Genomic DNA, 13,182 nt, shown 5'->3' with positions numbered 1-13,182 from the left:
TAGAGTGATCTCTTGTCTCACTGACAGCAGGCTCAACTCACCCACCCTCTCTTTCCACCTCCTGTCAGCTGGTAACAGTGCTGAGCACGAGGCACCCCAGTGAGTGATGAGTGAAGGGGGGGCTGGTGGTCTCACTGCAGGTGGCAGATTCGGCCTCCCCTGCCCTGGGTGGGCTTGTAAGGGCGGTGGTGCCAGCAGCAAGGCACACCCGGTGGCGTTCTGTCAGCAAAGCATCGCTCAGTCCCCTGGCTTTGGGCCTTGCCAGCGAGGGTGCCTTACTCGGTGGGTCCGCAGACCCCTTGTAGGTGGTCTGTCTGCTCTATGATGTGCTGAACAGGGAGGAAACCCCACTGGCCCTTTGGCTCACCTTATTAACAGTAAATTTGCACCAACAGCCCCATTAGCAAGTTAGTTTATAAAAAATTAGCTGGGTGGGAAAAGTGAAAAGGTAGCTGCTGGGAAGCCAGGGCTACTTGGATTTTCATTTTGGGAAACTGACGCAAGTACTGCGGTGTAAGAAACAGGCAGCAACAGCTGGTAGACGGTCCGGGGTGGCCCCTCACAAATCCAATTATGAAATTTCAGTTCACAATCTTTCTAAGAAACTTACGTTGCAATGTGAATCTTGACATTAAAGGACTTGTTTACAAAACTGCCAGTTAGAGAAATTAAGTGTGTAAAACAATTAAATAGAAAAAAAAAATTCACAGGTGTTTTCTTCCATGTTATTTGAATGTGTTGTTTCGGGTAGACATGTCACAAGTTTCCCTGTTTTCTAGTAGATCAAAAATAAACGGCAAATAGTGCAAGATCTGTTGACAGCAAGCCTGGTGATCATAGTCAGCTCCACCACTGTTTCCTGAATGTGCTTCCAAGATGTAAAATATATTTTATTATCAAGGATATTTGAAACAATGGCCATCACTCAGAACAGTGGCTGTATGTCATATAGTTGTGGGCTGCGAAAAGGTTTTGAAGGATGTTGTTGAGCTGTGGGCAATGCATAAAGAACAATAAATATGTGCCAAAACTTTTCCTGCATATATATCCACACAAACCAATCAAACTCATGTGAACACATTATGAAGGCAAACCCCATTTGTACTTTATAATAGACTGTTCTTTATTGACATGTAATTTCTGACATTTTCACTCTGTGCAAATAAAGAACGCTAGGATATCCATGGCCGCCTGACAGGCGTGTCTGCACAGCATGTGCATTTCGCGAAGAACAGGCAGAACCTTCTCACACCTACATGGGGCTGTGGCCATGTGGCCACCAGGATGCTTTCTGCACAGATAGGGCTCCAGATGTTGCCCGCTCTGTTACCAAAAGGCCTTCTGGTTTGCACTTCCTGGAGGGCCCAGTCTTTCTCCTGCCGCGCTGCTTCCTGGAAGAAAAGCTCCTGGGGCCCCAGGGGCGGGAATGGGGGCCTCACACGACCCCTGCCTCCAGTCACCAGGGCTGCCCAGTGTCCTGCCCTTCTGCCCTTTCTAACCTTGGACTCATTAACCACACGTGAAGTTGCTGCGATCATGTTTATTAGAGTCATAAGGCAAAAGCGATTCTTCTTTCTGGTGACTCAGGCAGAGAAGCCAAGAGGAGATAAGAGAGTAAGCATTTTGTTGTGAGAAGGTATTAACCAGTGCTCCCCCTGAAGCCACCAGAATGGGAAATGTTGGGGTGTCCTTTGAGCCTTGAGAGGGTATGCGGAGCGTGAGGCCTGCCAGGCAACCCTCCTTTGATGGCGGGCTTGAGTTTTGGGGCAGTTTATGCCATTCTCTCCCCCGTTAAATCCAAGACCTTGTCTTTCGACTGCCAGACAGACTCTCAATTTACACTCATTGTTTTCTTTTTCGGCCCAGTGGGCTTAGAACCACTGATGTGAGTGTTCCTTTTGTCTACACATGTCCCCCACACATGTGCCCCGCCCCGCCCCACCCCCATCTCTGGGTTATCATCTGGGTCACAACCGTGCCTGGCGCCAGGAGACACACGGCCACGCACTGCTGGCCACAAGCGGCTGGGTGGAGAGTCCTATCCGGTACGTCCACCGCCCGAAGGCCACTGGACACGCTCCGTCCCCAACTAACTGTCGTACCAGTCGAGGAAAAGCAGGGAGAAGGAACACATGACGAGGAAGAAGAGGATCCACACGCGGAACCCAGCGTTGTTCTTAATGGCCTAGGGGAAGGACAAGCCCACAGGTGTTTCTGCCTCCCAGGATTCTGGTTTTAAAGCCCACAAAATCTCCGTCTCTTGCCCTGCCTTCTCCCTGTCTCAGGTCTAACTGTGTGTCCTGCTTGAGCCTGGGCTTCCCCTGAATAGATGGCTCAGTTATTAAGCAAAACCAAAAAGTAGGTGTAAAACACAGTGGAGGACAAATACGTCGTATTTCCCTCACTGTTAAGGCAGGATGCCACAGGACAAGGCTCAGAGCAGCCGCCTCCAGCCTGGACTTGGTGTTTCCGATTGCTGTGCTATCAGTGATGACCCAGCAGTCCCATGTCACCCCAAACCTGAGGACCAGCTCAGAAAACAAAGCCCACTCAACAGAAATGACCCAGGGTGGGGGGCGGGGTGCTCCATAAACAGTGGCCACAGCTTTGGCCCCTTGGGGTGCTCCAGCTAGCTTCTCCAGTGGTGCCCAGTCCTGGATGTGAGGAGCTGGTCTGACCCTGGCTAAAAGCTAGCCCTGCCCGTCCCAGGTCTCCCCTTTGAGGGGTAGGGGCTGTGGCTTGCCAATACCTGCTGTACTGTCGGCCCGAGCAGGTGGGCCAGGGGCTTATGAACACGAGGGCTCAACCACAGGGCCTGGCTGGGCTGGGGGAATGGCTGAGCGACCAGCCCTGCAAGCATGGCCCCATGCTCTGCCCACAAGGCTCTTGGGTGGCCCTGCCACCAGCACTGATGCCACCACTGGGCTCAATGCTGCGCCCAGGCAGACCCAGGGGGAGCCCACCGTACTCACCTCTCTGATGTCTTCATTGCCCTCCTTTATGTTTTCAGTGGCCCCTACAACTAACTGGTGAATGTTGTCAATCTCGGCTTCCTGTGGAAGAAAAGAGCATCAGGTAGACATGACCACCTCCCCTGAGTGTTCATCACAATAAATAGTGGCTGCCACTACCAAGGGCTGGGCCTTTCCACACATCTACCCGGAATCCTTATAGTGCCCCATGAGGTTGTAGCACCCGGTCTTACAAAAGAGGCATGTATGACTCAGAGAGGTTTCATAACTTGCCTAAAGCCACCCAGCAACCACATGGCAGGGCTGGCCCCATCCCATGGTCCCAGTGCCTGGGTTCCTTCCACCACCACCTGCTCTGGCGGAAGCATCAGGAACCCGAAGACAGAGGAGTGGCCAGGGCTTTCTCTCTCAATTATTCTTTACCAAGTCCAGGTAAGTAAGCGTCAGAATGCAGATGCTTTAAAACATAAGATGCTAGCTTCATTTTACCACTGTGCTTACTGTTCTCTCTCCTTAAAAAAAAAAAAAAAAAAAAGACTAAAATGCAAAAATCAAAATGGGATGCAGGGTGTTTGCAAAAAATTTTGAATAGTGTGGGAAGTCTCAGAAGTGTAGGGCCCCAGTCTCATTCGATGGCCCATCTGGCTAAGGAGCACCGCAGCTCCACAGGAGAGCCCAGTGATGCCGGAGCCTGTTTCACCAGCAGTGGGGTCCCTTTCTCTGCTCCTCAGGCAGTGGTGAAACTGCTGCTGTTTCATCACAGGCCAACACGCTGTGGGGGGGGGGGGGGGAGGAGGGAGGGGCCTGGTCACCTGACTGATACAATTCCCCAGAGCGGTGGCAGGCTCTGGCCATCTCCCCAGTGGCCTGCCACACCCTCCAAGGCCACGGGGACTGCTGTGCTGGCATCGCATGTTTTTGGCAACTTTCCAAGTGGAAGCTAATTGCCCATCGCCAATATTCCTAGGAGAGAATCTATATGAATGACCTTGTAACACAAACCAGAGAACCAAGACGCAGCTCTCCTTAGGCCTTAGAAACTGCTGAGAAGCCGGGGCCATCACTGGCCTGCGCTCTGGACACTGCACCCTGGACCGAGCGCCTGGAGCCACTGGGTAGTTTGAAGCAGGGCAGTGGGGTCAGCAGTTCTTTTTTTATCAACGTGGTCCCACTGCTCTGGGGGGAACTCCTTATAAACTAAGACTCTAAGTGCTAATGGCAGTCGGCCTCCCTCAGCACTGCGCTTAGTGTAGGAATTTAAGAAATGGTACAAGTCTAACCTATTGCATGTTGGCCAACCAAGCCTTCGTTGTCTTGCACTGCCTACAAGTTACGTCGTGGTCATGTTCCGTTTGCCAGGAGGAATGCAGGGCAACTGGCTGCACTAATAAAACAGCGGCCTGCCCAGCATGGTGATGGTTTCTGCTTTATTGGGGGCTGCCATGTGCCGGGCAGTCCAGGCACTTCCGGCCCCCTGGCTGGGAGGGAGGCTGCTGAGGACCCGGGCCTGGGACAGCCTGTCCAGGGCAGCACTGAGTCCAGGGCCCGGATGGGAGCCCAGAGCTCTCGCCCACACCCTGACCCTGCTCTTCCTACTGCCCTCAGCTGCCCTGAGAAACAACTTGGCGTCCTCTGTGAGGGGGACGTCTGATTTAATTTTTATGTGGCATGAGGCTCATCAAATTGAAAATTCTACACAAAGGCCAGAATAAGGTTTCCAATTTAAAGCTTAGTGTGCTAATGCTTCAATAGTTCCTTTAAAGTGCTGTTAAAAAGGGCAACTCTTATGAACCTCACCTTCCAATTTGTTGTTAGACTTAACACACGTAATTAACAGTGATTTGACTTTGGCCGTGTGGTTTAGGGACAGCGGTTTTGTGAGTAAAAGATCCTAAGCCAAGCAGCCCAGTTTAACACACAGGGAGAAAAATGATTTTGTCTTTGAAACCCTTTCCCAGTCTGTGGATGCTGAGAACCAAAGGGCAAATTTATCAGGTCTCTGCAAATTTTATCAGTTACTGACTGGAAGAATTTCAGAATTGTAGGTTGTTAGAAATAATATGAAAAATATATTCACTTAAGAGAGAACAATCCCATATCCTGTGAGAACCCCCAGCCAGAGGAGGTGGGGCTGCCCTGGTGCTCCTGCCTGCGCTCCTGTGAGGGTACTGAACCGTGGAGCGACCACACATCAGCGCTGGGCAGCGTGCTGGGTGCTTTCCGAAGGTTCTCTCAGAGCCTTTCAACAATCCCGCAAGGGTCACCTCCATTTTACAGTGGGAAAACTAGCTCAAGGAGGTTACTCAACTGACCCAGGGGCGTCCAGAACTATGGTCTATGGCCTCGCAAGCCTGGGCTGCCCCCTCCCATCAGCTGCCTGCTCCACCGTGTGCTCCATGGCATGGGTGGCCGCTCGGTCTCCACGGGGGCTGCAGCGGTCCCCATGGAGAGCCCGCTCCAGAGGCAAAGGCTGTGCGAGGGCAAGACAGGCTTTCAACAAAGAGCTCTATGAACACTCGCTAGCCACACAACTGAAGAGATCACAGGATCACAGGCTATGTCCTGAATTCTTAGGATATTTCTCTTCCAAGCTAAAAGTTAAAAGAACTTTTTTTTTTTTTTTTTACCTGTTGCAAAACCTTTTCCGTGAAAATCTCTTGGAGTCTGGAAATTTCAACCACTTTCCCTTCAATTTGCCTTCAAAAAAAAGAATTAATAGATTCTTTACTGATTATTAGTATATGGTAATTTAACAAGGATTTTACCCATGTCTGAAGAAATCACCTCTTCTATGTGATGGCCTGAGAGAGAGGACACATGACATCCGTTGGGAGGACAGAGATGGGCAGAGGAAGGGCTCACTCTACCTACTGGGTCCCCTTTATTTTCCTTCTACCTAAGCCAGCACACTCTGTTTCTTGCCCACACTCTAACAGACAACAGCCCCTCAACCCCCAGAGGCAGGGCGCTCGCCGTGTCCCGTGCGTTCTGCCTGCCACTTGGCTCTGGGGAGTGTCCGTCTTTGCTACAAAAGGCAAATCTCCATATGTCCTGTGAGCAACAGAACACACAGTAACTCAGAGTGGGGATTCCCAAGATAATGTCAGAATATGTTGGTGCATCATATTCTTTCTTATGGCTCAACAGATTAAGGAGGGAAGCAAACTCACCGCTCAAACCAACTCCCTAATAAAAGAAAACATCGCCTTGAGTCATTTGGAAAATATATCCGAGTTCAGCAATTTTGGGTCTGACCTGACCTGACACTGAAGTGTCATGTCCCATTTCAGGGAAGCATGGCCTACCCCGGGGGCCACCCTGGGGGGGGGCACAGTGGAGGTTGTAGATGTTTAAAAGCAGAAGCCACGGGGCCTGAGGTTATCAACGATGCCAGGAAAAGGCTGAGGCTGAGGCAAAAGCCTGTGGGGAGTGACCTGAGGCCCCAGGACAGGAGCCAGCAAGGTGGCCACACAGTGGGTGAGACCCCTCACCAGACCAGATGAGGGAGAGGAGAGCTGGAAAGAAAGCTGAGCTTCCAGGCTGGGGAAGGATGGCAGGGTGGGGGGTGGACAGCAAGAAGTCAGCCGCCAGAGAAAGGGCCAGGCGGTCCATTTCGGAGGGTGAATTGCCAAGGAAGAGGCAGCTCAAGGGTCTGACAGAGGAGAGTGCAGCTGCAGAAGTCACCAGGGCTGTGTGGGTGCAGCATCAGGATTTGCTTTATTTTGGGAAGTGCCTGTGATGCAACAAGGGTTTCAGAGTTCTAGAAACAGCAAGGCTTTTACTTTGAGACTGCTCCAAATATCCCCCCAAACCGAGGCTGCCAGGAGCTTTCATTGGCAGGCAGGCCATCCACCCACCTGTGTGGCCATGGCCACCTGTCTTCTCTGTCCCTGACAATGGCCCAGCTTTGAAAGGGAGAAGACAAGTCCCCAGTCAGGCCATTTTCAGATGTCCTCCACCAGGCTCCCATTTCATGATGCCATTTTAGAGTAATTAGAGGTAATTACCTGTAAAGGGTGGTGGTGATTACACCTAGCTCAATCTGCGGTCCTAACCGACCCTCCCCAGATGGTGCGCACCTGGGGGCCCTCAGGTGCTGTGGGCAGTGGGCAGGTGGCCCTCCCACAAGCCCAAGGTGATCAGTGGTTTCACCTCTGAGTCCCTCCCCCTGAAAAGGCTCAGGCTGGCTGCCTTTGGCCCAGGGACCACATGCTGGCTGCCTGGGCACCAAAATAAACAAAGTTCCTCCTTTCTGGAAAAGATGTAAACTAGGCCATAAGCTTTCAAAGGAGCTACGTACCTCACTTCATCAAACAGGCTGTTCATTTCGCCAATAAGTCGCTGGTTTTCTTGTTCAAACTGTGAGCAAACAACACACACATTATGGATGACATCATACCAGACTCAAGTCTCCAAAGCAACACAGCCCAAGGCAAGGGTCTAGCAGGGGCAAGTGTCTGGAAACCTTTGATTTGCCCTCCAAGAATCAGCGTGGAGCCCTTTCCAGCATGGAACAATACTGCCTCTGCAGTAGTGTGAAAGATATTCCCTATTTTAGGAGGAAAATAAAAATCCAAAGAGCTGGGCTGCCTGTGGCTTGACTTCTTTTATACTCCATCTCATTCATTTGAATTCAGAGTTCGCGAGCTGTAACTATGGAAGCATGGGGGAACTCGAGGGGGTCAGCCTCACCTGTCCCACCCGCCCGTCTCTGCTGGGCTCCCCTGGGCCTTTCGGTCCTGCCTCTGGCAGCTCCTTGTTGAAATGGAGAAGCTGGTCTGGGGAGGGTGAGGAGGGAAAGAGGAGGTAGAGCAGGGACAGTGCAGGGCAGAGGCAGAGCTGCCCTGGAACCCAGTCTGATTCCAAGGAGATGCCCTTGGCCGCTTCACTCCTCTGCCTCAATGGGGGTGGAAGCCAAAGTGCCAGGGCAGCTGCAGTGCCCAGTGCTCAGGCAGACTGGCGCCCAGGCTTCGGGGTGCCGTCTGGGTGAGGGCCACCTCGACACTGGGGCTCTTCAGAGCAGAGCCGACAGCTGCTCTCCCACCCTTTTCTGCCAACTTGAAACTGGCCAAACGAAAGGATGGGAGCATCCAAAACTTCACCTTGGTGAGCCGGGAAAAGCGCCTCCTTGTCCTCACCAACACCAACTCTGCCTTAGCGGGTCTGCCCACCTCCCCCCAGGAGCAGAGTCAAGAGGTGACCCCATCCCCTCACCGCATGTCCCAAATTGGCTGGTCCTTTAGTCCCAGCCCAAATGCCACCTTCTCCATGAGCCCTTTCCTGGTCTCCAAGCTGGAAGTTCTTTCTCATTTCTTCAACCTTGACCTAGCATTTTCTGGATGTATACTTTAGGATATTACTCATTTTCTGCCTTGTAAAAACTGCATGTGTCAAACTCCCAGTGCAAGTATGAGCTTCTTGAGGATAATGCAACTCTGAAAAAGCACCACATTCGTTTTTTCTTTCACATATGGCAGCTGCAGTCAGACTCACAAAATCTTTTTGATTCCTCCAGGAAATGTGGAGGGAAACAAATATAATCAAGCCCATGCCCTCCGGAAGCACTGTGATCTGAAAGACCACTTGCTTAGTAAAGCAAAGATGGAGAAAACAGATGGTCATGGAACTCCTAATGCTAGCTAACGACGGTGCCCCGCCGACAGCCGGGGAGGAGGTGAACTGAGCCCTCTGCCCGTGCCTCCTCCTATACTGCCCTGCAAAAGCCCCTTGAGTTTTGCTTGCTCACTCTACAGGAGGCATCACTTCTCCCCTGCCGGGCTCCAGACCCTCCCCTCGAAGCAGCTGCAACTCCAGGCTCTAAGGTGGCCTCTTCACTCCTGCCCCTCCTAAGGCTACCAAAGAAAAGGTGCATGTATTTACTCCTTCCCCTGCTGTCTAAATTCTGCCCTTACAATTTCTCCTCCACTCAGGTGTCTGAGATCCCATGAGACTGCTTCCTCTTGGCCCCATACCTTTGCCCTTTGGACCAGGTCCAGACACACAGCCAGAGACCCAGGGTTCCCCATGCACTGGCACTGACCCCTCTCTGTCGGCATGTCCTGCGATCTCTGCTGGGCAAAAGGCCGTTGGTCTCCTGCCTCACCTTGGCACGGGCTAGCGCTCTGCCTAGGATGGGGAACTCCGACTGGTCCCTCAAAGCCAGAGCAGGCCCCTTCTTTCTGATGTCCTCTGGTTCCATCACTTATTACCTGCCCCCTCTTCCAGCTCTCACATGCGCAGGGGCCTGCCTTCCCTCCTGGGCAGAGGCTGGCATCTGCTCACGATGGCGCAGCAGTTCTCGGCCATGGCTGTCTGTCAGAACCCAAAGATGCCCCTGCTTCACCTCAGACCTCCCAGGTCAGAAAGCAGGCGGGTTGGCAGCACTTCCGGAAGAGCAGAATCTGGGGGAAGCTCCCCGCGGGGCTGCTTCAGCCGCGCCAGGCTGCCTTTCTGGCTGCTGACAGAGTACTGCCTATGGCCCTCTTAATTATGCACCAAGAAGGCTATTTTAAGAGAATAAAAATTTCACTTTTAAGTTAACTGTCAACTCAACAGTTACTTAGGAGTCAACATTTAAGAAACATACAAGTACTGCAGCATGTAGGTACTAATTCATTTAGATTCTCTCAGGTACTACTTGTTTTTTTGGGGGGATGGGAGTGGGGTGGGGCATTTTCTTTGAATTTTTCTAATGACAAAGTACGGCCCTATCCTTTAAATCCAGTCCTTTGATGCCTGAAACTGTTCCTAAACCAAATTAGTTATTTGATGTGACTTATTGCTGGAGTGTTGCTTGGAAACAAAGCTTTTTTGTTCCCTCCCCAACTCGGGGGCATGCGGTATAACGTTGCACTTCCTCTGGGCCTCGCGGTAATTTTACTTCCGCAGGGCTCCGAGTCAGCCCTTAGTGGGAGCAGATTCTGGCTCAGATTTCCAGTCTCTGGAGGAAGTGAGAGGACAGAAGCCTCAGGGATTAAGCAGTTATGAAGGCTGGAGAGCAGTTTGGTGACAGCCAGGAGCCGCAAAGGAGAGCAGTCTCCTTCTCCCTCACAGAGCTAGGTTACAGGCGCGCGCGCACTCACACACACACACACACGCTCACACATACGCACGCTCAGCCCGTCTGCCACAGACAAGCGCAAGGAGCCCACTTAATGAGACTTGGCAGCACTCAGGTGCATTAGGTAATGGCCAGGTTGCAGATGACACAAACGTGCATTAGGTTTGGGAATGATTTCCAATGCTGTCTAAATTGCAAACTGCCACACCTCGCCCTCAACTCTGCAGAGTAAGGCAGGGAGCCCCCACAAGGCCCTGAGAACGAGAGAGTCCCTGGGTAGTCTGGCCTTCCCTGTGGCCTGCAGGTCTCTCTTTTGGAACAGATGAGGTGGGCCGTGTCCCTTCCTGCTGACCCCAGGGGTGGGAGTGATGGTTTGAGCTCCAGCTCCTTCACCTTCGAGCTGCATGCCCCTGGGCAGGTCACTTTACCTCTCTGTGCCTCTGTCTTCATCACTGAAATGGGGATGATGATAGTACTTCTTTAATAGGGTCATTAGGAGGAACTCACGAGTGACACAGAGTGAATCACACCCCCCAAAGACACGCTCAAGTCCTCACCCCAGTCCTGTGGGTGTCAACCCATTTGTAAACAGGATCTTTGAAGAGCCTGTTAGTTAAGATGAGCCCAAACTGAATCAGGGAGGCCTGATTCAGGGAGGCTGGCATCTTGTAAGTAGCCAAGGAGATGTGGACACAGTTAAGAGGAGACAGAGGGGCGAGAGGCAGCCTGTGATAGGGGTAGGCACGGAGCCGTGCCGGCAGGCCACCACCGGAATGCCACAGGCTCCAGAGAAAGGGACTTCCGATTGTGCCCACACTGTGATTTTAGACTTCCAGCCTCCCAGACTGCGAGACAATATATTCCTGTTGTCTAAGCCACCCAGTTCGTGGTGCTTCGTTACAGCAGGCCTAAGACACCAAGGCAACGGGTGAACGCATGTGCATTGCTTATGAACATGTGTGGCACACAGTCGGCCCTTGACAATCATTATTTATGATTTTTAAACTCGCTGGGAGTCACCTTCCGAAACGTGCGATGAGCCGCTAGATGCTGTGGTTTCAGGCCCTAGGGGCAGCTGTGACTCCCGTCAGTCACTCCTGGGCACGGCACACAGAGGTGACAGCCGCAGCAGCTGGGGTCTGTCTCTCACTGAGTGGGCTGAGTGGCGAGGGATCTCCCCGCGCAGAGGGGTTCACAGGTCGCAGTGCCGAATGGATGGCCTGGGCTCCACGGTCAGCACCAAAGACAAGGCCATCTATGGGCCGAACACAGACAGCCTGAACGATCTAATACTCCACCTGACTCTCGAAGTCACTGAGGACAACAGGGTCAAATACAAGGGGCCCAGAGGTGAAAGTGGGCAAGCAGGGCCTCCCAGCACGAGAGGTGGCGGCCCATGGCCTGCCCACTGGGACACTGCTGCAGTCTCACCAAAGCTCAGTGCAGACCCCCTCCCCCCATGGGGGCAGAGCACCGGGCCTAGGAGTCTGGGGCTTGGAGCTGTGTGGCCTTAGGCAGGCAACATACGCTTTCTGTCCCATGGGGCCTCCCACAAGGGGCTGCACAGAACAGTCCCAGGCGTAGAGTGAGTGCTGCCGGCGCATTAGGCGATAGCATTATCGAGCTGCTTTATTCCATTTACAAGCCAGACTTTCAAATAGCGCCCTGCTTAAAGGGCTTAGGATCTGGTTTAAAGGATACAAATCCATGTGGTGAACACATTGGTACAGAGATCTGTTTCTAATTTAATCCTCTTTACTATTGTTTTAAAAAGACAATCACCCCTATGAGGGCCCTGGAGTATAAAATGAGGCTGGGAGAAGTATTTGCTTTGCAAAGAGCCAAGAGCAGTTAATGGAACAAAAGACTGGGGGGGCTCTTGCTCGGCCTTGGAAGGGCCCCAGGGCTCCCGGGCTCTTCACAACATGCTCTCTGCTCTCTCAATGAGCCAAAGCCCTTCCTGCTCCTCCTCTGTGACCCACGCCGACCCACCGGGACACTGTGGACACGGAGCCTCCATGTGTCCTCCCGGGTCTGGCCCTGAGCGCTCACCAGCATGGCTCAGCTTCTACCAGCATTTCTCTCCTTCTCCACGTGGAGCTGAGCTTGGCCACAGACCACAGCCCTGCCGGTGAGCCCCCCGGTGGTCCCCAGGCCTACCTGGGGAGCTCGTGGGGTGAGGGACAACTGTCAGGAGGACTGAAGAAACAGAAGCCACATTCACCACACTCATGTCTTTAAAAATCATTCCAAAGAATACATAAATAAATGCAGGTGGTTTCACTTGAGGCAAGTGAAAAGAATGTAGTCCCAAGAAATGGAGGCATTTTCTCTATGATAACATCAGAAAACGATTTAGTTCCACTCAGCCTGACCACAAGACATCTGCTTATACTAACTCAAAGGCATTAATATACCTGTTTCATGAGTTATACACGGAAATTTATTGTGCAAATCAAATAATCCCCTGCAACCATTTTGGAACATGTAACAACCACTCCTATGGGTGAAATAATGAATTAAATTGCTATTGTAGGGCTCAATTCACGATTTTACCCTGAGGAAAAATTCTGGAAGAATGATTATGAATTATGACCACAATTTGCTACAACACTTTCCAATTTAAAACCAATAGTGTAGTATTTTTTTTTTTTTTTTTATCATGTTCAGGGTTGAGCCTTTTAAATAAGATTTGGGTCAGACCATAAGTTATGGTACTTGGCTATTAGTCCCAATTAAGAAAGAAGTTAACCGAACATAAAATAGCCTGTCATAAAAGTACTGAACGTTACAGCCTTCTGTCCAATCCACTTGCAGAAATGCCAGAAAAATTAGCAAAGTCCTCCTGATTCTGCCGGCCTCGGTCACTGATACTTCGGCAGGAAACTATCTAGTGGTACTGGGAATGGCCTTGGCATGTTTCAGAGGATGACTCAGGACAGTCTAATCTGAGCCACCAGTCAGCAGGGAGGAAGGGCTGAGTCACAGCACTGAGCACATGCAGTGCACGCCTCTGTGCAAGACACGGCTGCGTCTCTTCAAGGCAAGGGTCTGACCTGCCAAGCAGCTGCTGGTGCTGACAGGCGTTACCGCGTTCCATGCTCACCATAATTCTGTGGGATGCTGACTTTAGCTTATTTTACCAAACTG

At 51.7% G+C, this 13,182-nt stretch overlaps 1 protein-coding gene across 3 annotated transcripts in view; it reads right to left on the bottom strand.

The window, feature by feature from the left end:
* Positions 1 to 1,102: 1,102 nt before the first annotated feature.
* Positions 1,103 to 13,182, bottom strand: part of STX18 (syntaxin 18) — a 141,906-nt gene continuing 129,826 nt past the window's right edge. For all 3 annotated transcript variants that reach the window (XM_037829383.1, XM_037829386.1, XM_037829385.1), the window contains 4 exons: positions 7,273 to 7,331; positions 5,600 to 5,669; positions 2,973 to 3,053; positions 1,103 to 2,185 (listed from right to left, as the gene is read on the bottom strand). In XM_037829383.1, coding sequence (XP_037685311.1) covers positions 2,090 to 2,185; positions 2,973 to 3,053; positions 5,600 to 5,669; positions 7,273 to 7,331 — 306 coding nt within the window. In that variant the 3' untranslated portion in view covers positions 1,103 to 2,089. The remainder of the gene's footprint in view (positions 2,186 to 2,972; positions 3,054 to 5,599; positions 5,670 to 7,272; positions 7,332 to 13,182) is intronic.

This window comes from Choloepus didactylus, chromosome 3 (assembly GCF_015220235.1).
Source record: "Choloepus didactylus isolate mChoDid1 chromosome 3, mChoDid1.pri, whole genome shotgun sequence".
Lineage (NCBI taxonomy): Eukaryota > Metazoa > Chordata > Mammalia > Pilosa > Megalonychidae > Choloepus > Choloepus didactylus.
This window is presented reverse-complemented; position numbering and strand designations above follow the sequence as displayed.